Below are 26,256 nucleotides of genomic sequence, written 5' to 3'. Positions count from 1 at the left end.
TAATATTACACATTTCAAAATACAGGTAGACCATGCATCATGGGGTTTGATATGCATGAATTTCAGTTATCACAGTGTTGTTAAATAATACCAGTCCCCTAACAAAATTACCCCGGTAGATTTCAGTTACCAGGGTATGTTAACTGTGAATAACTGCAAGAAGTACAAACTTTCACACTGATATGCTGCTAGCTCTTTAGTATAAATCACTGAGTATACAACAGATATGTATGCCATTCAGTGACTAATCATTATTTCTTTTAAAATGTGTCAGTGATTAGTTATCTGGTACATGCACAGACAACAAAGCATGTACTTGTATCCTAGTAATAAATTAATGTGACACTTTATAAAAAGAGATAATGAAGGGAAGTCAACAAAGATGAACATGGGTAAAAAAAGGAAAAGTGACAAGGCTGGAAGTGAAATTCAAATCAAATGTAAATGAAGTTATAGAAGAAATAGCTGAGCTGGGAATGTTGACACTGCTGTCATTCAAGAGACACTAGAAATGTAGCCAGAGGAACTTAGTGAAGGCACATTTACCAGCATAAATGAGGAAGGCTGTTGTGAAGAAAAGGACAAAGGTGTCCCATAGAAAGCGATATTGGCAAAATTTTTCACATTAAAGGAACTTGGAGATATATCATTACATTGAAAGTGCAAAAGTTAAAGTGTTGGAAGGTAATCCAAATTTAGAAAGAAATAATGACAATTTGCCAAGTCTTAGAAAAGATGCTTTCTCTGTATCATAGGTTTTATGATGAGACAGCAAGCACTCTTCAATCTACTGGTAAGTTTTTTTAACCAAAAAAATTCCCTCTTTAATTCTCAATGTTTCTAGTGTTTTCATTATAGTGTACTACATAAATATTAGTTTATTTTTTCTTTTTCAATTTTTAACCAAAAGTAACATAATTCAAAATATTTTGATAAATGTTTTTAAAGGTGCCAGAAAATGGTCATTTTCCCCATTTATTAAGGTTGTTTTACATGGTTTCAGCTTGCATGGTCATTTTTACAATCTGGAATGGTGCAAAGTGAGAACTGCCTATATTTCTAAGAGAATGCCTTTCAGTTTCTCTTTTTATAGACATATCCTTAGCAAATGAATTCAATCCAGAAGCAGGCTTCTGACTTTTAACACTTATTTCTGTAAAATTGTCCCTTAAGTATTTATCATACTAGTTATTGGTCAAGTTTGAATATATAATTTTCAAATTTTTCTTTAAAAGCGATAATAAAAGAAACAATGAGCAAATACCAATAAGCCACATATATAAATCTACTTTTGAGCACACACAATGTAGTTACTTACTTTTTCAAGCCAATAAAGAGATGTGTGAAATGTTGAAGATCCAAAATTTTCTCCAGAAGATGGTGAAGGGTAAGGGTGTGGTAAATTTAATCCCAAGTAAAGAACAAATGGTTCAGTGTAATTAATTGCTTCCTTTCTTAACCAATTTACTGCTTTGTGTGTATTCTGCCAATCCCTTTCCATTACTCTGACTTTAGTCCTGTTATGGATAAGATTAACCATGGGCCTGCCTTCTTGTCTGAGTAAAAAAGCAACATCTCTTGTCCACGCTTCCACACGATTACTGAGGGAGCAAAAAGACACGTATATTGTCAGGTATATTAAAAAGTTTTACAAACATACTAAGCATACACTAAGAAAACAACATGGAAAACAATTTTTAGACTCAGTCTTGTAAATGTTCAGAATAACTATATTAGATCTCAAAAAGAAAGTTATTGAGCATTACAAATTAAAAAAATAGAAAAAAGCCAAGAATTGAATATTCACTTATGCGTTCTTTAAAACTATGAAAGATTATGTAGAATGGTTAACTTTTCTTACAGCAAGATATTTAAACAAAATGTTTTAGATTTCTAGTATTTCTCCTTATTTATTGAATTTTCTAACATTCTTCTTTTTTTCACTTAGAAGATATTATTCCTAACCAAAGCTACTATAATTTCCTTTTATCACTAAATATTTATAGTTTTAAAAATCTACCTACCATGTATACTTCATGTGTTGCTGAAGTTTCAGGTTTTAAATTGTTTCCAGCTCTATCATTTTTTATTAAAAGAACAATTTTAACTGTTCTTTTAATAAAAGAACAGTTGTTTAATCTGAGCAATCTAAGCTAATAGTGATACAAATTTCATATCCATTATAAACCAGAGATATTTTCTTTATTACTGATTTACAAATTAAATAATTCAATTAATTCACTTTCTCAAACGATTAATTCACTTTCTCTAAATCTTTATTTTATCTGACTGCTTGATTTTTCTCAATCAAGCTCTAAGTATATGTAGCTGACATAATTGGTTAGAAAGCAGTCCTGGGCATTTCTAGGAGGCTTGCTTTTTAAGTTTCTGTTGAAATAGGTATTTCTGAAGTGATCTATCAATTGAGAAAAGTGTTTTAAAAATCCAGATACCAACTCACAAATAAAAAATATTTTATACTAAAACATAATACTCCACTTAAGAGAAATTGCAATCCATACAAAATGACTAACCACCCATACATAAGCTAAAATAGAAAAATTTTATGCCCTGCCTTCTGAATGCAGGTAAATAAATTTAAATAGCTATAATAAAAATTCATTTTTCTTTGTAGATATTCAATATATTTTGATAAAAATAATAAAAACCATAATTTCAGCAGAATTACATCTATCCAACAGATTCTAATTAATTCTAACAGATGGGAAACCCTAAAATAGGAAGTTTTGTATTCATCACACCATCAAAACAATCTGACATTGGCGTCTCATCTTTTGCTTAAATCATAGCTAAACTCTTACTATATGTGACTATTAGTATTGTTGCAGAGGTGGAATTTTAGGGGTTTATAACACCAGCAGTATGTGTGGTAGAACTCAGATTTTGAGAGAAGGAATAGGACACAGATTTATATAGTATGTTTAGGAACCAAAGTACTTTCTTTTCAATCTGAGAGTATTACATGAGAAAATTTGGCTGAGAAACTATTACAACAAGCAGGCTTTTAATACAACCTAATTAGTTGCCACTCTTTGGATTAACTCAGGTTAGACTATTGCCCTGATTGTGCTAACTGACCTAACCACTGGACTTCACGATGTAGTCTAGACCATGAGCGAGTCTAGACCATCTCAAGGAAAGATTTTCAAGCCTTGAAAGATGGCTATATTGAACCCAGCTTGCTGCATCTTTTGCTACAACAGTGATTAAGTGTGACATCATTTAACCTTTCTGGTAATAAATTTATGCCTTCTCCCTATTTTTTTTTAACTGTGTTCCTGAGATTCTTTTAACTGAGGTCCCCTTAAGTGTAAAATGGCCAAATAAAGTTAATTTTGGCCTACTCTAATCATTATGGCCAGATTTCAGACTTGGCTTTTAACTAAATCATATGCGATTGTCCTCTAACTAAATAATATGTGATTTCTCTATTATCTTAGTGGTATCCTCTCTTGTCTTTTCATAAGTATGGCTTTAGCATGCTTCCCATAACTGCTGGTACTTAAGTAGAGTTGTAACAAATGATTTCAACCACTGCTAAGGCAGCAGAGACAAGATTATGGTTAAAGGTAAAAGGTATTTTTACCTTTCTCAAACTTTTTCACTTCTTTGATTAGTTGACCCATGTTCACTGTGCTTAAAGTGTAAAATAACAATTTATTTCTTCGCAACTTAGTGAGGAAGAACATGAGTATAAAGTGATGTATTCAGTAGATGAATATACTACAGTACTTTAAAATCATTTAGCACTTTTTAATGTATTCAAAAAAGATTAATAATTATAATCAATGACTCTCCATTCTACTTTCACTACTTCCTGGGCCAGCCCAACCTTCCTGGGCCATCGTGAAGCACAGTAAGAGCAGTAGATGCAGCCTAAACAGTAGGCTGCTACAGGAGCTGCAATTCTTAGTCCAGAAAGTCCCTCTTTCCGGCCCAAGGTAACTTCCAGTCAGCCAGTCCAACGAGTAAAATATAGAATGAGAATATGAATATGCAACTTCATAATCTATTACAATTACAATAACAAGATAACTCTTTTGACATTATAATTCTCTCTACTAATCAATGTATCCAGCCCCTTCTTACAAGAGTGATGGTCTCTTAATCAGGCTAAGCTATTGCACCTGGAAATCATATCCTTTGCTCATATGCTCAGAGCTACTTCTTTGTCTCATCCTTCTAAGTGTTCTTCCCCCTCACCAGTAATTGCTATAACTTCTTCCAAATATAAGCCTTCTAATTACTTAACCACTGGGAGTATTTTGAACCAATTTTTTACCATTCCATTTCTATGTATTTTGTCCAGAATACCAAGAGTATGGTTTCAGTCAGGACAATTGAAAAGGGCTTGCATCAATGAGGAGGATCCAAAACTACCTGTGGCTCAGATATTTTATGATTCAGTGGCTGTTCTCAATATAAATTTACCCTGCTGCTTGCAATAGGCACAGCTATACAATGTATAGTTTCCTCTACGCCAGCATCTCTCAAAGTGTAGTACAGGGATCCCTAAGGATTCCCAAGACACTCTCAGTGAGCCCATGAGGTCAAAACTATTGTCATAATAACAGTAAGATATTATTTACCTTTTTCATTCTCATTCTCTCATTACACACAGTGTGCAGTGGAAGAGACCACTCTAATCTATCCTCAGGTAGGAGCTCAGATATGGAGCATACCTATCTTGAAGAAGATTGTCCTCTATAAACTTAGAGAGGCTTCAGTGTTTCATTATATCATGCCCCTTTTAAGTGGCCCAATGTCTACTTCAACTCTTTATAGAAATATAAGAGGGGCTTTTCTTCTCAAAGGGATACAAATAATCATCACGCATTTCTGATAAAGATATTCACAATTTGTGAATCTTCTCCTACTTCCACCAGAGGTCCAGTTCTTTATATCCTTGCTACTCCAAGTGTGGTCCATGGACCAGCAACATCAGCAGCTCCTGGGAGATCCCATAATTCCCACATGTTGTGGGAGGGACCTGGTGGGACTCATCATAATTGAAACATGGGGGCGGTTTCCCCCATACTATTCTTGTGGTAGTGAATAAGTCTCCTAAGATCTGATGGTTTTTAAAAGGTTTCCCCTTTCACTTGATTTTTCATTCTCTTTTGCCTGCTGCCATGTAAGACGTGCCTTTCACCTTCCACCATGACTGTGAGGCCTCCCAAGTCACGTGGAACTGTGAGTCCATTAAACCTCTTTTTCTTTATAAATTACATCTTTATAAATTATGTCTTTAATTGTAGCATGAGAACAGACTAATACACCATCCTAGACTCATCGAATCACAAAGGGCATCTAAGAAGATGCCCAAGTCATTTGTATGTATATTAAAGTTTGAGACGCACAGTTTAAGAATTTTTTTTCTGCAAAAATCCTCAATTTTTAATCAAAATTCAATCAAAATGGAGGATAATCAAAATGGAGCTTCAACAGTAGCCTATAAGTAGGAGAATTTTCTACCTTGGTTCAATTCCAGAAAACAGATGATAGCCAAATATACTAACCAACAATCAGCAGTTAAATTCGTTATTTTTAACAACAAAAAACTCCTCACTAATACAAATGAAAAACAAAACTACTTAACACATCACCAACTAATTATTACATAAATTTGTATATTTGCCATTACTTTGTGGGTTTTCTGTCACAGTGTGCCAAATTCTACTGCTAAAATATTGGATACAATCAGTTTACAAGTAGCACAGGATTAGTTTACATAGTAACAATTATATCTGAAAAAATATACCTTAAAATTGATGATGAGAATATGACAGTTTTCTTTCCACATGAAGTAGGAGCCTAAACATAAACTTTCAGCTTCCTAAGAGTCTACTGAAGATGATTAACTATCTCAGACTTAGAAGTCTGTGATCTCTCTATTTTTCTCATTGTTATTGATGGGATTGTAGCAGCTAATGTGTTTCTGGTAAGTCTCACAGTCAAAAAATTGGAAAAACGATGATTCTGAAAAACGCCCTTGCAAATTTCTGTATCGACCTAATAAATTCTGTAAGAAAAAAAGGAATCTATATTCATTCCCATTAAATGCTCTTTTCTGGACTTGGTGTGGGGGCTCACACCTGTAATCCCAGGGCTTTGGGAGGCTGAGGTAGGAGGATTGTTTGAGCCCAGGAGTTTGAGACCAGCCAGGGCAACATAGTAAGACCTTGTCTCTACTAAAAAAAAAAAAAAAAAAAAAAAAAATCCTTAGCTGGGCATGGTGGTATGTGCCTGTGGTCCTAGCTACTTGGGAGGCTGACCAGGGAGGATCACTTATGGTCAGGAGTTTGAGGCTGCAGTGAGCTATGATCCTGCCACTTTACTCCAGCCTAGGTGACAAAGTGAGACCTCATCTCTTAAAAAGAATTCTTCTCTCAAATTTGAGAGAAACACACATACAATTTTTAAGAGGATTTACAAGGCTGTCATCCATCTTCTTTACATATGATCACTCCCAAAAATAGTCTGTTTTAGTTGAATGAATAACATCTACCCTGGCAAATTCAGGTTGGAACATCATTTTAAAATATACATTATTTAAACGCTCAAAATATGCATGCTTTTACATTTATTAGTTTTATTAATTCCAACCATTTCAGTTTTTGGTAAAATTATTATAGCTAATGCCCCTTAATCTTTTCTTATTCATGGATTTCTTTGTAAATATGATTAAAATCACAGATTTTTCTCTATTAAACAGTAATATTAATTATATCACAAATTATATTGGTTATAGGATAATAATAATAGTAAATATATTTCAAAGAAAAGTTTTGTTTGCATGTGTGTGTGTGGAGGTGAGTACTCAGGGATTTTATCTTGTGAAATCTCACCTAGCCATTTTCCGGTCTGCTTGTGAATTCATCATTGTGGAAGCACTAATATTTACAACTTTGAATTCCTAGATGACTATAGCCCTTGAGAGAGTATACATGTTTATTGTAGTCTGAGCTTAAACAAAGGCAGCCTTTTTGATTCAATTAAAGAAATAATGAATATGTACTACATGCAAGACATTGATCCAGGCAGGTGCTTAATGAGACTTGCTAAGCTAACAAATTGGTATTTCCACCTCATAATCACTCAGACATAAAACCCTCCTACTATTGTACTTTTAAAAATAAATGCCAAAGGCTACTTTATGGAAAAAACTGTAATAAAATACTTCAGCTATGAATCTAAAAATGGTTTAGATCACATTCACCATTTTATATCCAAAAGGAGATTATTTTTCTTATGCTTTTAAAGTAATTAACATATCAATTTGACTATAACATTTACAATTTTTGTAAACCTTTGTTTTTCAATATTATACAGAAAATGTAACCCAGACAAAATGCCATCAAATCTGAAAAAATAAAGCGGGTGGGTTATTCCCGGATTATCTGTTGTTAATAGAATTTACTAAGCAGTCATTGCAGCAGACACATCACCATATCCACAGCTCTTGCTGAAGGAGTGACCTAGTTGGCCACATTATGTAGGATTTAACTCCCTTTCTAGCCTGTCGACTGGCCAGGTATGGGCACCTAACGTAAGCACTAGCACTTAACGTGGCCAGCACTTAACTTATGATGGAGTCTTGCATGAAATATAAGTTAGGCCTACCATCCCTATTTACAGAATTTAAATTTAGAAAGAAAATAATCCAGTAACTGGTGGTTTTTAAGATGCAGCTACGAGGTAGAGAAAGAGTCACAAGGGAGATGGAACTTGAGCCAAAAAGGGTCTGGCAGGTCAAAGTTGGGATTAGAAGTGATATAGCTGAGAAGACCCAGAGTCTGGGTAGTTTTTTGTATTTCTAGTAGAGACAGGGTTTCACCATGTTGGCCAGGCTGGTCTCGAGCTCCTGAGCTCAAGTGATCTGCCCACCTTGGCCTCCCAAAGTGCTGGGGTTACAGGCATGAGATACCGCGCCCGGTCCCAATCCAAAAAACTTAATGAAAATGATCGCCATATTGAGAGTACTAAGTGCAAATCTCAATTTTTAAGTCTCAGAATAGAAGACATGAAAAGTATAGACTTGGCTGGGCGCAATGGCTCACGCCTGTAATCCCAGCAATTTGGGAGGCCGAGGCGGGCAGATCATGAGGTCAGCAGATCGAGACCATCCTGGCCAACATTGTGAAACCCCATCTCTACTAAAATACAAAAAATTAGCCAGGTGTAGTGGCGTGCACCTGTAGTTCCAGCTACTCAGGAGGCTAAGGTAGGAGAATCGTTTGAACCCGGGAGGTGGAGGTTGCAGTGAGCTGAGATCCTGCCATTGCACTCCAGCCTAGTGACAGAGCAAGACTCCATCTCAAAAAAAAAAAAAAAAATATACACTTATGTGAGACATCATATCAACAGAATGAAGGACAAAAACCATATGATCATTTCAACTGATGCTGAAAAAGCTTTTAATAAAATTCAACATCCCTTTATGGTTACCCACCCCCCACAACAAAAAATACTGGGTATAGAAGGAACATACCTCAACATAAAGACACATACAACAGACCCACAGCTAGTATCATGCTGAACAAGGAAAAACTGAAAGTCCTTCCTCTAAGATCTGGAAGACAACAAGAATTCCCACTGTCACCACTGTTATTCAACATAGTACTGCAAGTCCTAGCTAATAAGATAAGAGAAAGAAATAAAGGGCATCCAAATTGAAAAGGAAGGAGTCAAATTATTCTTGTTTGCAGATGATGTAAACTTTCATTTGGAAAAACATAAAGACTCCACCAAAAAACTATTAGAGATGATAAGTTCAGTAAAGTTGCAGGACACAAAATCAACAAAGATCAGTAGCATTTCTATACGCCAACAGCAAACAATCTTAAAAAGAAATGAAGAAAGTAATCCCATCCCATGAAGTAATCCTTCAGAAATGAAGAAAGTAACAGCTACAAAAAAATACTTAGGAATTAACTAAAGAAGTAAAAGATCTCTACAATGAACACTATAAAACACTGATGAAAGCAATTGAGAGGACACAAAAAACTGAAAAGATATTCCATGTTCATGGATTGGAAGAATCAATATTGATAAAATGTCCATACTACTGAAAGCAATTTACAGATTCAATGCAATCTATATCAAAATACCAATAACATTCTTCATAGAAATAGAAAAAAAATCCTAAAATTTATATGGAACCGCAAAAAAGAAAAAACAAACAAACAAACAACAACAACCCAGCATAGTCCAAGCTATCCTGAGCAAAAAGAACAAAATTGGAGGAATCATATTACCTGCCTTCAAATTATACTACAGAGCTTTAGTAACCAAAATAGCATGGTACTGGCATAAAAACAGACACGTAAGACCAATGGAACAGAACAGAGAACCCAGAAACAACTCCATACACCTACAGTGAACTCATTTTTGACAAACGTGCCAAGAACACACATTGGGGAAAGAACAGTCTCTTCAATAAATGGTGCTGGGAAAACTGGATATCCATATGCAGAAAAATGAAACTAGATCTCTCTTACCACATTAAAAATCAAATCAAAATGGATTAAAGACTTAAATCTGAGACCTCAAACTATGAAACTGCTAAAAGAAAGCATTGGGGAAACTCTCTAGGACACTGGACTGGACAAATATTTCTTGAGTAATACCCTGCAAACACAGACAACTAAAATAAAAATAGACAAATGGGATCACATTAAGTTAAAAAGCTTCTGCACAACAAGGGAAAAAATAAAAAAAAAGTGAAGAGACAACCCACAGATGGGAGAAAACATTTGAAAACTATCCATCTGACAAGATATTTATGACCAGAATATATAAGGAGCTCAAACAACTTAACAGGAAAAAAATCTAATAATCTGATTAAATAATGCGCAGAAGATCTGAACAGACATTTCTTAAAAGAAGACATACAAATGGCAAACAGATATATGAAAAGAGGCTCAGCAACATTGATCATTAGAGAAATGCAAATCAAAACTATAATGAGATATCGTCTCAGCTAAAATGGCTTTTATCCAAAAGTCAGGCAATAACAAATGCTGGCAAGGATATGGAGCAAATCCTCCATATCCTGTTACATTCCCACTGTTAGTGGGAAGGTAATTAGTACAACCACCATGATGAACAGTTTGGAGGTTCCTCAAAATACTAAAAATAGAGTTGCCATATGATCCAGCAATCTCACTAGGTATACACCCAAAAGAAAGAAAATCTCTATATCAAAGAGATATCTGCACTTCCATGTTGCTTATGGTACTAGTCACAATAAGCCAAGATTTGGAAGCAACCAAAGTGTCCACCAACAGACAAATGGATAAAGAAAATGTGGTACTTATACACAATGGAGTACTATTCAGCTATAAAAAAGAATGAGATCCAGTCATTTGCAACAACATGGATGGAACTGGAGGTCATTATGTTAAGTGAAATAAGCCAGGCACAGAAAGGCAAACTTCACATGTTCTCACTTATTTGTGGGAGCTGAAAATTAAACAATCGAAGCAGAATTATGGTTTATCAAAGGCTGGGCAGAATAGTTGGGGTGGGAGCAGTGGGAATGATTAATGGGTACAAAAAAATGGAAAGGATAAAATCTAATATTTGACAATAAAACAGGGTGACTATAGTCAATAATTGTACATTTTAAAATGACTAAGAGTATAATTGGATTGTTTGTAACACAAAGGACAAATGCTTCAAGGGGACGGATACTCCACTTACCTTGATGTTTTCATCACGCATTATATGTCTGTATCAAAATATCTCCTGTACTCCCTAAGTCTATATATGTATTACTATGTACATACAACAATTAAAAATATTGCTTATTTTGACTTGGCTTAGAAAAATATTAACCTACATGAGCAGACAACATACATAATTACAATGGTAAGATGAAATGATAGGGAATTTGATTTTAGATTTTCAACAAGATAGAAGCTAGGAAAAACAACACAGCAGCTTGTTTAATTTCTCTTCTGATAGCATTAGAATGTAAGTTCCATGACACTGGAGAATTTTGTGTTGTGACTGCTATTGTATTTGCATCATCTAAAAATAATGTCTGGCACATAGTAGCTGGCTCAAAAATATTAGCTTAGTGGATACTACAAATACCTGATTTTACTTTTGTAACTTAAATAAGGGTCATCTTCTAGTCTTAGTACTTTAAAGAATTCTACTTAATATTAAATTTTTTATTATACTGATGTTAGAAATTAAGTTTTTAAAATTTTCCGTATAAAATCAATTACCTCCTAATTCTATACACTTTCTATACACAATTCTATACATTTTTTGTTAATTCTAAAAAAAAAATTGATGTACTAGTGTCAAGTGGATTTGATCCCTTAGAATATGAAAGAATAAACAATATTTAAAATGTAGGCAATTATTTTAAGTGTGACATTCCTAAGACCAGGCTGACGAGCATAAAATATCTAGTTTTAGACACGTTTTCTCAATCTCTATACTTAAGACATTTTGGACTTGATGATTCTTTGTGAGGGAAGGGGCTGTTTTCTGCATTATAGACTGTTTAGCAGCAACCTTGGCCTCTACCCACCAGAGGCCAGCAAAATAACACCGGTGTTACCAACCAAAAATGTCTCCAGACATTGTCAAATGTCTTCTTGGCAGCCAACGGGTGAAGGTGGGGTGTATGGCGGGGAGGGGTGACTGCCCTCAGTTGAAAACCACAACTTTAGGAATACATAGGCAACAAAATTTTACCTGAAGGCAAATACAAATGTTTCCTTTTTTTTTTTTTTTTTTTTTGAGGCGGAGTCTCGTTGTTTCACCCAGGCCAGAGTGCAGTGGTGCAATCTCGGCTCACTGTAAGCTCCGCCTCCCAGGCTCACACCATTCTCCTGCCTCAGCCTCCCGAGTAGCTGGGACTACAGGCGCCCGCCACCGTGCCTGGCTAATTTTTTGTATTTTTAGTAGAGACGGGGTTTCACCGTGTTAGCCAAGATTGTCTCGATCTCCTGAACTCGTGATCCGCCCGCCTTGGCCTCCCAAAGTGCTGGGATTACAGGCGTGAGCCATCGCGCCCAGCCCAAATGTTTTCTTTCAATTGATAAGAAGACAGCAAATTTGAACTTAAACCTGTTATAACACAATACATATAATGTGAAGGGACAGATGAGTATCAGAAATTTATAAACCACTTAACTGTACTCCATTGGAGTTATAGAATTTCAGAGTAGAAGAACTTTTAAAGTCATCTAGTGAAAGCTCATCTGACTAAACTGGGATTCTAAGCAGATAAATTACTTGCTCAAGGTCTTATCATCAGTAAATGGCATTTTTATGAGTAATACTACCAGTATCTCTTTAACAACTCTCCAGATAAAACAACCGTGCAGCCCATAGAGATCCTAGTATGGTGTGGTGTGTCATATATAATAAGGGACACTTAATTAAATTAGTGTTCCTAAACTGGTACAAGAAGGAATGCCTAAAAAAGACAGATGGAAGTATTATAATAATAAAGAAACCTGTAATTCTGGCTGAAAATAAAAGCAGGTTCAAAAATGGCCAATTTCAGTAATAAAGAATTATAATAACTTGCATTTTGATTTTGAAAGTCAATCTATCAACAAGACTGAATGCCCCTATTTATGAAATTTGATATTGAGAGACCATGTTTTGTTCTGAGACCCATTTTTAAGTTTACACTGAAAAATAATGTGCTATAATTCATATAACCTTCAGACATGCTATTAACAGCAACCTTGACCTATTTGTCAGCCAAATGTCTGTGTGGGTACATACAGCGCTCATAAAAACACTCCTGGTGGCTTATTTCAATTTCCTAAGCTCTGATGAGAGTGTGAGTAAATGAAAATATGCTTTAAGCAAGTATTGCACTGAAAACCATCTTTGACGTCCCAAACATCAACATCTAAGTGTTTTTTTCCTCTACTAATTTTAGAATTCCACATGACAAAGAAAGAACTCCTAAATAATATTTAAAGAATTTTAAAAACTTAAAAACAGGATATCCTCTATTAGTTGTAGATATATACAAAATACTAATAATGAACAAGTGATATGATCCTGCGTTACACAGAATATCAATGTTTATCAAATAATAAACTGTAGGTACTTCAAAATAACTTTTTCATTCATCAAAAATTTAATTGTGAACCTACAATGTACTGGTACTATGCTGGCAAATGGGAATAAAGCAGAGAAGAAGAGATAAGGTCTTTGCTCTGCATGGATAATTATCCTGCTGCGGAATATAAGTCAGGTCATATTTTAACCGTGTCACATAGAAGAATAAAAGTTACAAGGAATATATGGCATTCAATCTTAGATTTCTTTTATTATAAACAGTTGTATCTTACTTTAGATTAAGCTTACATTCTAAAAAGGAGAAAGATTTTAAAGAGAAATTTGTGAAACTCCATAAAGTAACTAGCAATGCAACACTTTAGAAAAATGATGGTTATGGCCAGGTGCAGTGGCTCACGCCTATAATCCCAGCACTTTGGGAGGCCAAGGCGGTCCAGATCATGAGGTCAGGAGTTCGAGAACAGCCTGACCAACATGGTGAAACCCAATCTCTACTGAAAATACAAAAATTAGTTGGGCGTAGTGGCGCATGCCTATTATCCCAGCTACTCAGGAGGCTGAGACAGGAGAATCGCTGGAACCTGGGAGGCGGAGGTTGCAGCGAGCCGAGATCATGCTATTGCACTCCAGCCTGGGTGACAGAGCAAGACTGTGTCTCAAAAAAAAAAAAAAAAAAAAAAGATGGTTATATAAATGTTAGACTGCAATTCTGGTTAAGCCATTTTCATAATAATAATCTTTCCACTGAGTAAATGCTTACTCTGTGCCAGGCACTGTTAAATATTTTATATTATTCCGCTTAATCCTTGTATATTATCTTTTAACTCATATAAAACACAGTCATCCAATGAGGTAGGCATCATAATTCTTACAAATAACTTACAGAACACTGACACTTAATGCCAGGTAACTTGCCCAAGAATTCTTACAGAACACTGACACTCAATATCAAGTAACTTGCCCAAGGTTACAAGGATGGTGAGCAGGGAAGCTGGGCATCTGACTGCTCTGATGGACACAAAGCCTGTGCTCCTCCTCCTACATGTACTTCCTCAGCCTCCCTTTCTTTCTGATATTAGCAGGGAAGAGTAGGGGAACAGGATTTTGCTCAGAGAAACTAGCTCATGCAATAGTCCAGAAGTAGCAAAAAGCATATTAAGGAAAGTTTTAAAAGACCAGGTGCATACTGAGGGATGGAGAGAGTGGTATGAAATGAGACTGGAGGTAGACAGGGGCTAGATCATGTAGGGTCTCAAAAATCATGTTGTGGATTTGGGATTTTAACTAACCTGAAGAGAAAAACCATGGAAAGATTTTAAGCAAGTGTGTTATGTAATCAGACATACATCTAAGAAAGATCATTCTGGTTGCCTATAGAAAATGGGTCAGATAGAGTAAGAAGAGTCCAGGTAGAAGCCCATTTTAATAGTTTAGGCAAGAGATGACAGTAGCTTGGTGGAGAGAGTGAGAAGTGAGTAAGTTGGAGAACTATAATTCAGAAGTAGAACTGACTACATTTGGCAATGCATTAGAAGACAGAGTAAAGAATAGGAATGTCAGGATTACTTCTGCATTTCCTGTACTGCCATCTTTTAGATTTTGGAGGACAGAAAAGGGAAGAAATTAAACAGTAACTAAGAGAGCAATTTTAATGTTCAGATTATTTTAGATTATTTTAGTATCTGTTACCCAAAACTCACTGTATTCATCTCCTAGAATTGTCAGAATAAATTATTACAAACTGTGTGGCTTAAAACAACAGGAACCTGTTCTCCCACAGTTCTGGAAGCTGTAAGTCTAAAATCAAGGTGTCAGCAGAGACACATTCCCTCTGAAGACTCTGGCAGAATTTTTCCTTGCGTCTTCCTAACTTATGGTGATTCCTGGCAATCTTTCATTCTTTGGCTTGTAGCTGCCTCACTACTATCTCTGCCTCTGTCTTAACATTGTTTTCTTCTCTGTGTGCCTATGTCCTTGTTCCTCTTTTAATAAAGACAGCAGTCATGATTTCATCTGGAGATCCTTACTAATTACATCTGCAAATAGGGTCTATTTTCCAATAAGATCACATTCTGAAGTTCTTTCTAGGTGGTCACGAAATTTGGGGGAACATTATTCAACTCACTACATTCATCACTATTTTTGTTAACTTAATTTTTTCTTATTATTACTTATCATCATTAGTATCATCATCATCATCACAACAACCATTACCAATAACGCTCAATTAGCACTTGCCTAGGTAAGAAAGAGGCACTCTAATCCCTAATATGTATTTGTGCTGGGGTTCACAAGTGTTGGGGGATCCCAAGATCACACTGAAGTTCAGTAGGAGGAATTGCAGGACCCAGAATACAGCTGCACTCATGGCTATAATTTATTACATAAAAGGATACACAGCAAAATCAGCAAAGGGAAAAGGTGCTTAGGGCAAAGTCCAGAAGAAACTAGGCACAAGTGTCCAGTTGGAGTCGCAGAGGACATAATTCTTCCACCATCAAATTGCGACAACACATGTGAAGTGTTGTTTCTGCTCATTAGAGAATCAGTACCCAAGTTTTTTAGGCGGGGGTGCTGATTATATAAGCAACCTCTACTTCGCACATACCAAAATTCCAGACTCCTGGAAGGAAAGCTGGTATTCGGCATAAACCACAATGCACAAATGCTCCAGGCACACAATAGGCCACTCTTATCAGTTAAGGAATAGTGGGAATACTCCAGAAATCCAAGTTCCCAGATGCCAGACAGGGGCCAACTTTCCAAGCAGGCCTTTCTAAGCAGAGCAGTCTCAGGCCTCCTATGTTAGCTCTTTTCTGAACTTATTGATACATTTAATCCTCACAGCAAAGAAATTAAAGTACAGTGTGAACATTTAGACAATGTGTCCAAGATCAGACTACTACAATGCTAGTAGTAAACAGAAACTATAATCCAAAAGTAGGCAATCCGATTCTTGACCTCTACTCTTAACCACTTTGCTTGGCTGCCTGGTTTTTCAGGACTTGGTAAAATGAAAGAAAAAAAAGTTATAATAGACTCAAGTTAGAGAGAACTGACCAACGAAAGCAGCAAGAAGGCTATGGTTTTAAAAACAGATTTTAAAATTAATAATACAGTAGCCATTAAAGGAAATTCAGTGAAAATAAAGCATGGGCTAAACGAGTTTACAAACATTATTTATAGACCTTTAATATTTAAGAAAAACAAAATGACTAGTATATTAGTCATTTTAATGTTTTAGGAAGATGAAAGAAAGCTAAAATTTCAGCCTAATTAACACAATGAAGGGATTAAAAGATTTACTTTCACCTTTGTGGAAAAATAAAAAAATTAAAGTCAAAAAGAGTACATGTACATGCTATGGCAGAGGGCAGTCCATGAAGATTATTTTTGTTTTATTTTTACCTAATGGAGTGATGTCCTGAAGTATAGTCCAGTTTCCCAAATTTCTGTGTTCGGTAACCATGCCTCTCCATGACATCCATCCATGTTGGATAATTTGGATCTAGACCCTTAAAATTATTCCAAGATTCTGTTAAGTGAGTGAAGAGGCCACTCCACATTGCTGAGAAAAAAAAAAAAAAAAAAGGAATTGGGATTAAGGTAAAGGTTAACAATTTAACTATTAGGACAATTACTCTGAGAGAGCAGTCCACTAGTGTAGAGCTCATGCTCTGCAATAAGACGTACCCAGATTAGGTGCTTTACCAAACATTTCTGATTGTCACCTCATTTTATCAGGGTGATACTCTGTGGGGAGTTACTATTTCCATTTTACAGATGAGTTGACTAACGCTTAGTGGTTAAATTACTTAAGGTAAATACAGCTGGAATTAAATACAAAGCATGTGTGACTAGAGGCCTCTTTCAATCATAAAAACAATCCCTAAGTATTTATTCGTTAATTTTCTAAATCAGACAATTGAAGTACAGATCTCATTTCCCCAACATCCTTAAGGATCTTCCCTTATTCCCTGTCCTTTTGCTGGCTTTCCACAAAAAAATGTAAGTGTGTTATGCCTTATCTCTCACTTTCTACAACTATGATTGTTTATTCAATAAACACTTTTTTTCCTTTTCCCATTTCTGTGTACATAAATAGAAAGTTAGAATAAGCTTTCTGTTTTCATCTAGCAAGATGTTTTCTGAGAGGTGGGATGGGGGATTACCTGGGTTTGAATCCCAATAACACCAGTTACAGAGTGGTCTTTGACAAATTATTTAACCTTGCTTACTCTTCAAAATATACTTCTTCCAGAAAAAACATCTAACATTTTGAGACATCTAGGGTTCATTGGCCACTTTCTCATTCATTATTTAATGTGATGCTCAGAACAACCCTGTGAGGTACACAGTACACACAGCAATTTGCAGATAAGAAGACTGAGTGACTTGCATGAGGATTAGCATCCAGGTCATTGTCTCACCGTAGCCCACTGCTCATTCTCCTTTACAGTTAACAAAACTATTTTCTAATATGCCTGGTCCTTCATTATTGAAATATCATTTACAATATAGTTTAGTTTATTTTAATCACTGGTGATAATATAGTTGTTAGTGCTGAAAATATAGGTGAAAGAAGTTATAACTCAAATCACAGAGAAAATCATCTCATTTACAGACAAACCAAATCACTGAGTGCCGTTTATGGGTTCCAAGGCAACAAACATAAACCAGAAGACAGGGGAAAAGGAAAACAACCATCAGACAATAGATAGAATTTATAAAAATGGCAGTTTTTTCCTATTTGTTAATTATTCATGGCTTAATGTCACTGACATTCTGCCAATAAAACTATGCCTATTTGTTAAATTATTATAATAAAAGTGAACAATCTGACTTGGGATAAAAGTGAATTGAGACTGAAAGAAAGAGGTAAAGTATGTAATCTGAAATAATAAGAAATAATTCAGATAAATCTGAATATAAGTTGTAATACTTTATGGTATACTCTAATGTTCATAGAAGTCCTCCCAATTACCTATACCATTACTGAAAAATTTCCCTGGAAACAGAACTTTTCTAGGAAATATGAGTATTCCCTCATTTTCTTGGATGGTCAAAAGATTCTTAGTCCCCAGTCACAAGGAAATAAAATGGTAACACATGAACTAGACACCATTCTAAATGATAAAAATTCCTACTCTTGAAAAATACAATTTGAACAACCCCAATAGCCAACATATACCTTAAAACACACATCTTTTATAGTAAAACAATTTTATTGAGGCCAAATACTATTAACTATTCTACTTTTAGGTATAATCTTTTAAACTGTGAATATATTTTCAGTGTGTAGCCACTTTCTCCCATTCATATTAAGGATGTTCATACCTGCGCGTGATGGGCAACAGATTGGAGAGTTTGTGTAGGCATTCAGAAAGGAAGTCCCACGTGCCTTCATAAAGTTGATAAAAGGAAGTTTCACTACCTGACTTCCTGGATGAAATGTTAACCTTCCATCCTGGAAACAAAGAAATTTAATTAGCATTGATTACATTATCAAAGAAGAAAATTATTTTCTTCAACCATAAAATTTACAATAGCAGAAGACTTCAATATGATTTTAAGAATCCTCCAAAGATAAAAACAAAACAAGTATAGAGAGTGTTTCCAGTATCTGGTACATAAATAGCTAGAATTCAATGCAGTGTTACACTTGGATTCATTTCACTATGGTAAATAAAGGACTTCCTGGAACATTCTTTTGGGGGATGATGAACTGACTAAGTATTTATTGAATACTTAACTATGTGCCAGGCACTGTGCAAAATCTGAGAATGCAATGGTGAATAAAACAGAGTCCTAGGCCCCATGAAACTTACAGTCTAGTGGGAGAGGCAAAAAGTATACTGGCAAATCAACCATGAATAATTACAAATTATGATGTGTGCTTTGAAAAAAATCTGAGATACAGAAGGACAAGAGAGACCTATGTTAGACGGTGTGGACAGGGAAGACTTCTCTGGGATGTATGAGACCTAAAGAATGAACAGGATCCAGCTATTCAAAGAATTTAAGGGACAAACAAAGTTTGAGATATCTGTGAGATGGAAGTGGTGATATCAATTAGGCAGCTGGGGTGGGGTGTGGTGGCTCATGCCTATAATCCCAGCACTTTGGGAGGCTGAGGTGGGAGGATAGCTTGAGCTCAGGAGATCAAGACCAGCCTGGGCAACACAGGGAGACCCTGTTTCTACAAAAAAAATTAGGCAGCTTGATAAATGAGTCTGAAGATTAGGAGATGTTTGGGCTGGAGATATGCATTTTGGAGATGAACTGGGAATTGAAGAACTCACCTTGGTAAAGAGCAAGAACAGAAAAAAGAATGTTCCAGTCCTGGAGTTCTACCTATTATATGTTTTCAACATAATTATAAATAAATTCCAGTTTAGAACATGAGCCAACCCAAAATATAGAATATATCTAAACCTTTGAGATAGCTGAGATTCCCAAATAGAGATATGAAGTAGGCTGTTGGATACAGATAGGAATCTGGAGTTGAGAGAAGTCTATCTTGGCGAAATAAAACTTGGGAGTATTTAACATATTCATGGTTTTGAAAACTGTGAGATTAAATAAAACCTTTCAGGGAGAGAGAAGAAGGAGGGGAAAGAAAAGGGTCTAGAGGAAGCTATAAGGAGTCCCAAGTAAGAGGGGAAAGCAGCATGGGAAACTGAGAAAGAATGGCCAAGAGAGGAAGATGTGAGGAGACCGAGTGCCATGACAGCTGAGAGAAGACAGTGTGCCAAGAAAGAGGTAACATCTGCTGTGTTGAGAATGCACCTGAAATGAGGCCAGAAAATGCACATTGGAACTGGTAGTATGGAGACAGCTGGTGACCTTGACAAGAGCACTTTCAATGGGTGGTAAAGATGAACAGCTAAATTGGAAAGGGGAAGGAATGGGAGGCAGGAAAGTGAGGCAGCAGGGGGAAAAAAGAAAAGCTCTTTTGAGAAGTTATTTTGCAAAGCAAAACAGAAAAATGGGATGGATGTTAGAGAATGGTGTGTTAGCTGGAAGAAAATGTGGGATTAAAGTCAGTTCTTTTTTTAAGATGGGGAAAATTATGCATGTCTTATGTCAAAATAAATTACCACTTCTAGCAAAAGTAATCATTGAATGCTAAGCAAATACCTACTGATTTCCTCAATGATGAGCTAGAAAGCCGAAGACAAAAGTGCATAGTGGCCAGGCACAGTGGCTCATGCCTGTAATCCCAGCTCTTTGGGAGGCCGAGGCAGGCAGATCACCTGAGGTCAGGAGTTCAAAGCCAGTCAGGCCAACATGGTGAAACCTTGTGTCTACTAAAAATACAAAAATTAGCTAGGCGTGGTGGCAGGTGCCTGTGATCCCAGCTACTCGGGAGGCTGAGGCAAGAGAATCACTTGAATCCGGGAAGCAGAGGTTGCAGTGAGCTGAGATGGTACCACTGCACTCCAGCATGAGTGACAGAATGAGACTCCATCTCAAAAAAAAAAAAAAAAAAAAAGTGTATAGCCCTCTCTCATGAGAATTTAAGCCCTTCAATTCAAATTCTCAGAAATTTATCCTCACAAATTCCAAATGTATATATGTCTTATGCTTACAATCTTTTGAACATGGGGAGATAACAATTTGTGGCCACTGCCTAGAATCTAGACAACCCAGGCTTACCTGGTTGGGGGATGGAGCAGAAGGTCACAAGGTAGAACTGTCTTAAAGGTGCTATATAATTCAAATATTGGGATTTGGACTCCAAGTCCTGCAGGCTAGGTTCAAATTGGTGTAACTACCACTGCAAACGACTACTGCAGCATATCAATAACTAATGTGTCAGATTAAAATCGATGTTAGTGATTTCTTGACTCATCTCTATGACTAGTACAGGGACATTATCTGTATCAAAAGCAGGCTAGAAAGCAGGACTTTCTGAAATATAGTGGCAGAGATAACCAGAAAGGGAGGGGGCGACTGCCCTCATGTGGGAAAGTTCCCAACGATTCCATCAGTGAAAGATGATCTATGTTAAGATTGCTGTCTGAGATATATATAAGGCAGTGAGCGGTATGCAAATATTTAGTGAGTGAAATGAAATGAATCTCTAATCCAGAGATTTGTTGAATTTTAAAAAGAAGACAAATTTATGCTCAAAATTCAACAGTGTATTTTTGCAAAGCTTAATAAACTGGATTAAGCATATCAATAGCAAAATTTGGTTCCTAGGAAATATTTAAATTATGATATACATATTCTCAATGTCAGAAATATCAATAATAGTCTAAACGAAGACCAAAATGTTATTAGAGAAAATATTTAAAAATTTTCTAGAAGTTTTGGTTTTTGACTTCATGTAATTTTTACATACTAACAAATCATTTAAAAACTAGGCTACTACTAGTACTGCTGATAATGGTATCAATGGGAGACGGTCTATAGAATATTTCATTCTGAACTGAAAGGCATCTTAACACAGCTGGCTGATGAAAAACACAGAAAGTAAGTTTTCCATAGTATGTTAATGTGGTTTACAATGGATAGCCAGTTATAAGTGAAAACACAGTTCTGTCAAATTTAGTTGGGAGAGAAAATCTTGAAAAATGGCTTTTGGTATAACTTCTATAACTTACTAATAGCCCATTTCAATTTTCTCAAGTCCATTTAAGAAATAAAAATGACCCATTAATTGGCTTTCTGCAAAAGTGACAGAAATGATACCAACTGCCTTTAGTTGCTGCATTCTGCTCTTGTTAATTCTCATGGGTCCACACATTTTTCCCCCTTGGGGTGGGTAAGCCTTTTGGTAGATACGATTTTGTGATTTTGATTGCTCCTTCTGAACCATGGCTTGTACTTGGTTCCTTATCATTATGGGCCATGCAGAATCAGAGAAGTTTAGATTTGAATTCATCATCCTAATGAAAGAATGTAACAGCAACTTAAATTTGCCATGTTAGCATGGCAAGACTGCTTATAGTGTTCTTCCCAGATCTGTCCATCAGACTGAATGAGATTCTCACTAGACTCTCTAGTAAACACTCCTGTACCTACTCTCCCCCGCCACTCCTGAAACCTCAGCAAAACCAAAACTGACACAGGTGCAGTGGCAGGGAGTAGAGGTAGGAGTAGGAGTGGGGATGCAGAAGATGCCTCTGTCCTTTAAGACCCAGGCAGAGATGCTTCTTTTCTATTATTTATTTAATTTTTAAATTTTTATTTATTTTTTTTGAGACAAAGACTCACCCTGTCACCAAGGCTGGAGTCCAGTGGCACAATCTCGGTTCACTGCAACCTCCGAATTCTAGGTTCAAGCGATTCTCCTGACTCAGCCTCCTGAGTAGCTGGGCAGGTGCCCACCACCATGCCTGGCTAATTTTTGTATTCTTAGTAGAGACAGGGTTTCACCATGTTGGCCAGGTTGCTCTCGAACTTCTGACCTCAGGTGATCTGCTCGCTGTGGCTTCCCAAAGTGCTGGAATTACAGGTTTGAGCCACTGTGACTGGCCTGTTTTCTATTCTTTTAAAAATGGGTTTATTAAGATATAATTAACACACTAAACAACTCATCCATTTAAAGTGTACAATTCAATGGTTTTTAGTGTATTCAGAAAGCTGTGCAACCATTACCATAGTCGATTTTAGAATGTTCTCATTGTCCCCAAAAGACATTCTGCACTCTTTAGCCATTACTCTCTATTTGCCTGAAGCCTAGGCAACCACTAACCTACTTTCCGGCTCTACATATTTGCTTTTCGTGGACATTTCATATGAATGGAATCATACAATATGTGGTCCTTTGTGACTAGCTTCTTTCATTTAGCATAATCTTTTTAAGTTTCATCGGGCACATTGTAGCACGTACCATATTTTTTATTGTTGAATATTACCAAATTTTATTTATCCATTCATCAATTGATGGGCATTTGGGTTGTTTATACTGTTTGGCCATTATGTATAATGAACATTATAATGCTATGAACATTCATGTACAAGTTTTTGTGTAGACTTATATTTTCATTTCCCTTGAATATACACCTAGGAGTAAAACTGCTGGATTATACAGCAACTCTATGGTTAACCATTCGAGAAACTGCCAAACTGATTTCCAATGGCTGCATGATCCTACCAGCAGTGTATGGGTTGTAATTCCTCCACATTGTTGCCAACTCTAGTTATTGTCTTTTTCATTATAACCATCCCAGTGGGTATAACTGGTGTCTCACTGTGGTTTTGATTTACATTTCTTGAATGATTAATTATGTTGAGCATCTTTTCATGTATTTATTGGTCATCTGCAGATCTTCTGTGAAGAAATGTCTATTAAGATCTTTTGGCCGGGCATGGTGGCTCATGCCAGTAATCCCAGCACTTTGGGAGGCCTAGGCAAGTATATCCCAAGGTCAGGAGATCGAGACCATCCTGGCTAATACAGTGAAACCCCATCTCTACTAAAAATAAAAATAAAAAAATTATCTGGGTGTGGTGGCGGGCACCTCTAGTCCCAGCTACTCGGGAGACTGAGGCAGGAGAATGGCTTGAACCTGGGAGGCGGAAGTTGCAGTAAGCCGAGATTGCGCCACTGCACTCCGGCCTGGGTGACAGAGTGAGACTCCATCTCAAAAAAAAAAAAAAAAGATCTTTTGCCCATCTTTTAATTGCCTAATCCAAAATCACAAAGACTTACACCTATGTTTTCTTGTAAGAGTGTTTTAGTTTTACATTTGATTGATCAATCAATTTACTTAAAGTTTTTTTGTGTGTGTGTATGGTGCAAGGCAGGGTCCAAATTCATTCATATTTTTTTTTCCAGCACCATTTGTTTAAAAGATCATTCTTTCCCTATTAAATGGTCTTGGCACCCTTGTTGAAAAATCAATTTACTATAAACATGAGAGTTTACTTCTGGACTTTAGATTCTATTCCATTGATCTGTATGTCACCTATCCTTAAGCCAATAACATACTACATTGATTGGTGTAGTTAAGATGTAAGCTTTAAAATTGGGAGGTGTAAGTCTTTCAACTTTGTTCTTTTTATTTCAAGATTTATTTTTGGCTATTCTGGGTCCCTTGAATTTCCATATGAATTTTAGGATGGGTTTTTCCATCTCTGCAAAAAAAAAAAAGGTTCTAGGGATTTTGACAGGCGTTGAATTGAATCTGTAGATCAATTTGGTGAGTACTGCTATATTAACAATATTCAATCTTCTGATCCATGAAAAGGGGATGTGTGTTCTTTTATTTAAATGTTCTTTTATTTCTTTCAACAATGTTTTGTAGTTTTCAGAGTATAAGAACTACATTTCTTTGATTAGATTTATTTTAAGTATTTCATCCATTCTGATGTTACTTTAAATGGAAATGTTTTCTTAATTTGACTATAAGTGTGTTAATCAATTAAGTATATAAAATACTATTTATTTTTGTACACTGATCTGGTATACAGCCTTACTAATTTATTAGTTCAATAGTTTTGTAGTGGAGCCGTAGAATCCTACATACAAGATTACTGCAAGTATAGATACTTCTACTTCTTCCTTTCCAATGTGAATGCCTTTTATTTAATCTTTTTTCTAATTCTGTGGCTAGAACCGCCAGTACAATGCTGTATAGCAGTGGTGAGAACACACATCCTTGTCCTCTTCCTGATCTTAGTCAGAAAACTGATTTTTTTTTTTCTTTTAACCATTCAGTGTAAAGTTCTGGCTTTTTTTGTAGATGCCTTTTAGTTCCCTTTTATTTCTAGCCAGCTGAATGCGTAAGGATTGTTAAATCTTCTCAAATGCTTTTTCTGTATCTATTGAGATGATCACATGAGTTTTGTCCTTTATTCAGTCAACATGATGTATTACATTAATTGATTTTCAGATATTAAACTCATTGTACATTTTGGGAATAAATTCCACTTGGTAATGGTGAATAATCCTTCTTACATACCAATGAATTTGGTTTCCTAGTACATTTGTCCCTTGGTATCTGCAGGGGATTGTTTCCAGGACCTCCCAAGGATACCAAATCTTTGCAGGCTCAAGTCTCACAGTCAGCCTTGTGGAACCCATGGATAGGAGAAGTCAAGTTCTGTGAGTTCCACATCCCATAAATACCATATATTTTTATCTGAGGTTGGTGGAACCTGCGGATTCAGAACCTGTGAATATGGAGGGCCAAATCCATTTTGTTGAGGATCTTTGCTCTTATATTCCTAAGAAATACTAGTCTGTGGGTTTCTTTCCTTGTGATGTATGCCTGGCTTTGGAATCAGGCACGAACTGTTTGTTTGTTTGTTTGTTTTTGTTTTTTGAGATGGAGTCTTGCTCTTTCGTCCACGCTGGAGTGCAATGGCACGTCTCGGCTCACTGCAACCTCTGCCTTCTGGGTTCAAGCAATTCTCCCTGCCTCAGCCTCCTGAGTAGCTGGGATTACAGGTGCCTGCCACCACATCTGGCTAATTTTTGTATTTTTAGTAGAGACGGGGTTTCGCCATGTTGGCCAGGCTGGTCTTGAACTCCTGATCTCAGGTGATCCACCCACCTTGGTCTCTCAAATTGCTGGGATTACAGGTGTGAGCCACCGCGCCCGGCCAAACTGGTCTTATAGTTTGGAAGTGTTCTCTCCTAATTTTTGGAAGAGTAGATGAAGAATTAGTATTAATTATTCTTTAAGTATTTGGTAGAATTTATCAGTGAAACCGTTTGGGTCTGTGCTTTCCTTTGCTGGTAGTTTTAAAATTACCAGTTTACTCTCTTTACTTCTTATAGGTCTATTCAGATTGCCTATTTCTTCTTGAGTCAGTTTCAGTAGTTTCTGCCTTCCTAGCAATTTGTCCATTTCATTTAAGTTATCTAATTTGATGACATACAGTTGTTGTATGTAAGTATTCCCTTGTAATTCTTTTATTTCTTAAGATAATGTACCCACTATCTTTCATGATTTTAGTAATCTAGCTCTTTTGTCATTTTTCTTGTTCAGTATAGCTAAGGTTTGTCAATTTTGCTGATTTTGTCTAAGAACCAATTTTTGGTCTCATTGATTTTCTCTACTATTTTTCCATCCTCTATTTCTTTAATTTCTGCTCTAATCCTTATTATTTCCTCCATTCTGCTTGCTTTGCAGAAGCTTGTTTGGTCTTCTCAGCTTGTCTCTCCTGGTATGGAACCTCTGTCCTACTAGAGAGCTAGGGCCAGGGCAA

At 36.2% G+C, this 26,256-nt stretch overlaps 1 protein-coding gene across 6 annotated transcripts in view; it reads right to left on the bottom strand.

Moving 5' to 3' along the window:
* ARSK (arylsulfatase family member K) overlaps positions 1–26,256 on the bottom strand; it is a 50,470-nt gene that overhangs the window by 21,051 nt on the left and 3,163 nt on the right. For 5 of the 6 annotated variants that reach the window (XM_054489184.2, XM_054489187.2, XM_063665017.1 and 2 more), the window contains 3 exons: positions 18,424–18,553; positions 16,495–16,654; positions 1,319–1,601 (listed from right to left, as the gene is read on the bottom strand). In XM_054489184.2, the coding sequence (XP_054345159.1) occupies positions 1,319–1,601; positions 16,495–16,654; positions 18,424–18,553 (573 nt within the window). Of the gene's footprint in view, positions 1–1,318; positions 1,602–16,494; positions 16,655–18,423; positions 18,554–22,311; positions 22,541–26,256 lie in introns of all 6 variants that reach the window. The other variant, XM_054489186.2, reaches the window with a different exon arrangement.

The sequence above is a fragment of the Pongo pygmaeus genome, chromosome 4 (assembly GCF_028885625.2).
Source record: "Pongo pygmaeus isolate AG05252 chromosome 4, NHGRI_mPonPyg2-v2.0_pri, whole genome shotgun sequence".
Taxonomy (NCBI): Eukaryota; Metazoa; Chordata; class Mammalia; order Primates; family Hominidae; genus Pongo; species Pongo pygmaeus.
The sequence above is the reverse complement of the archived record's forward strand: the minus strand, read 5'-3'. Positions and strand labels throughout refer to the sequence as shown.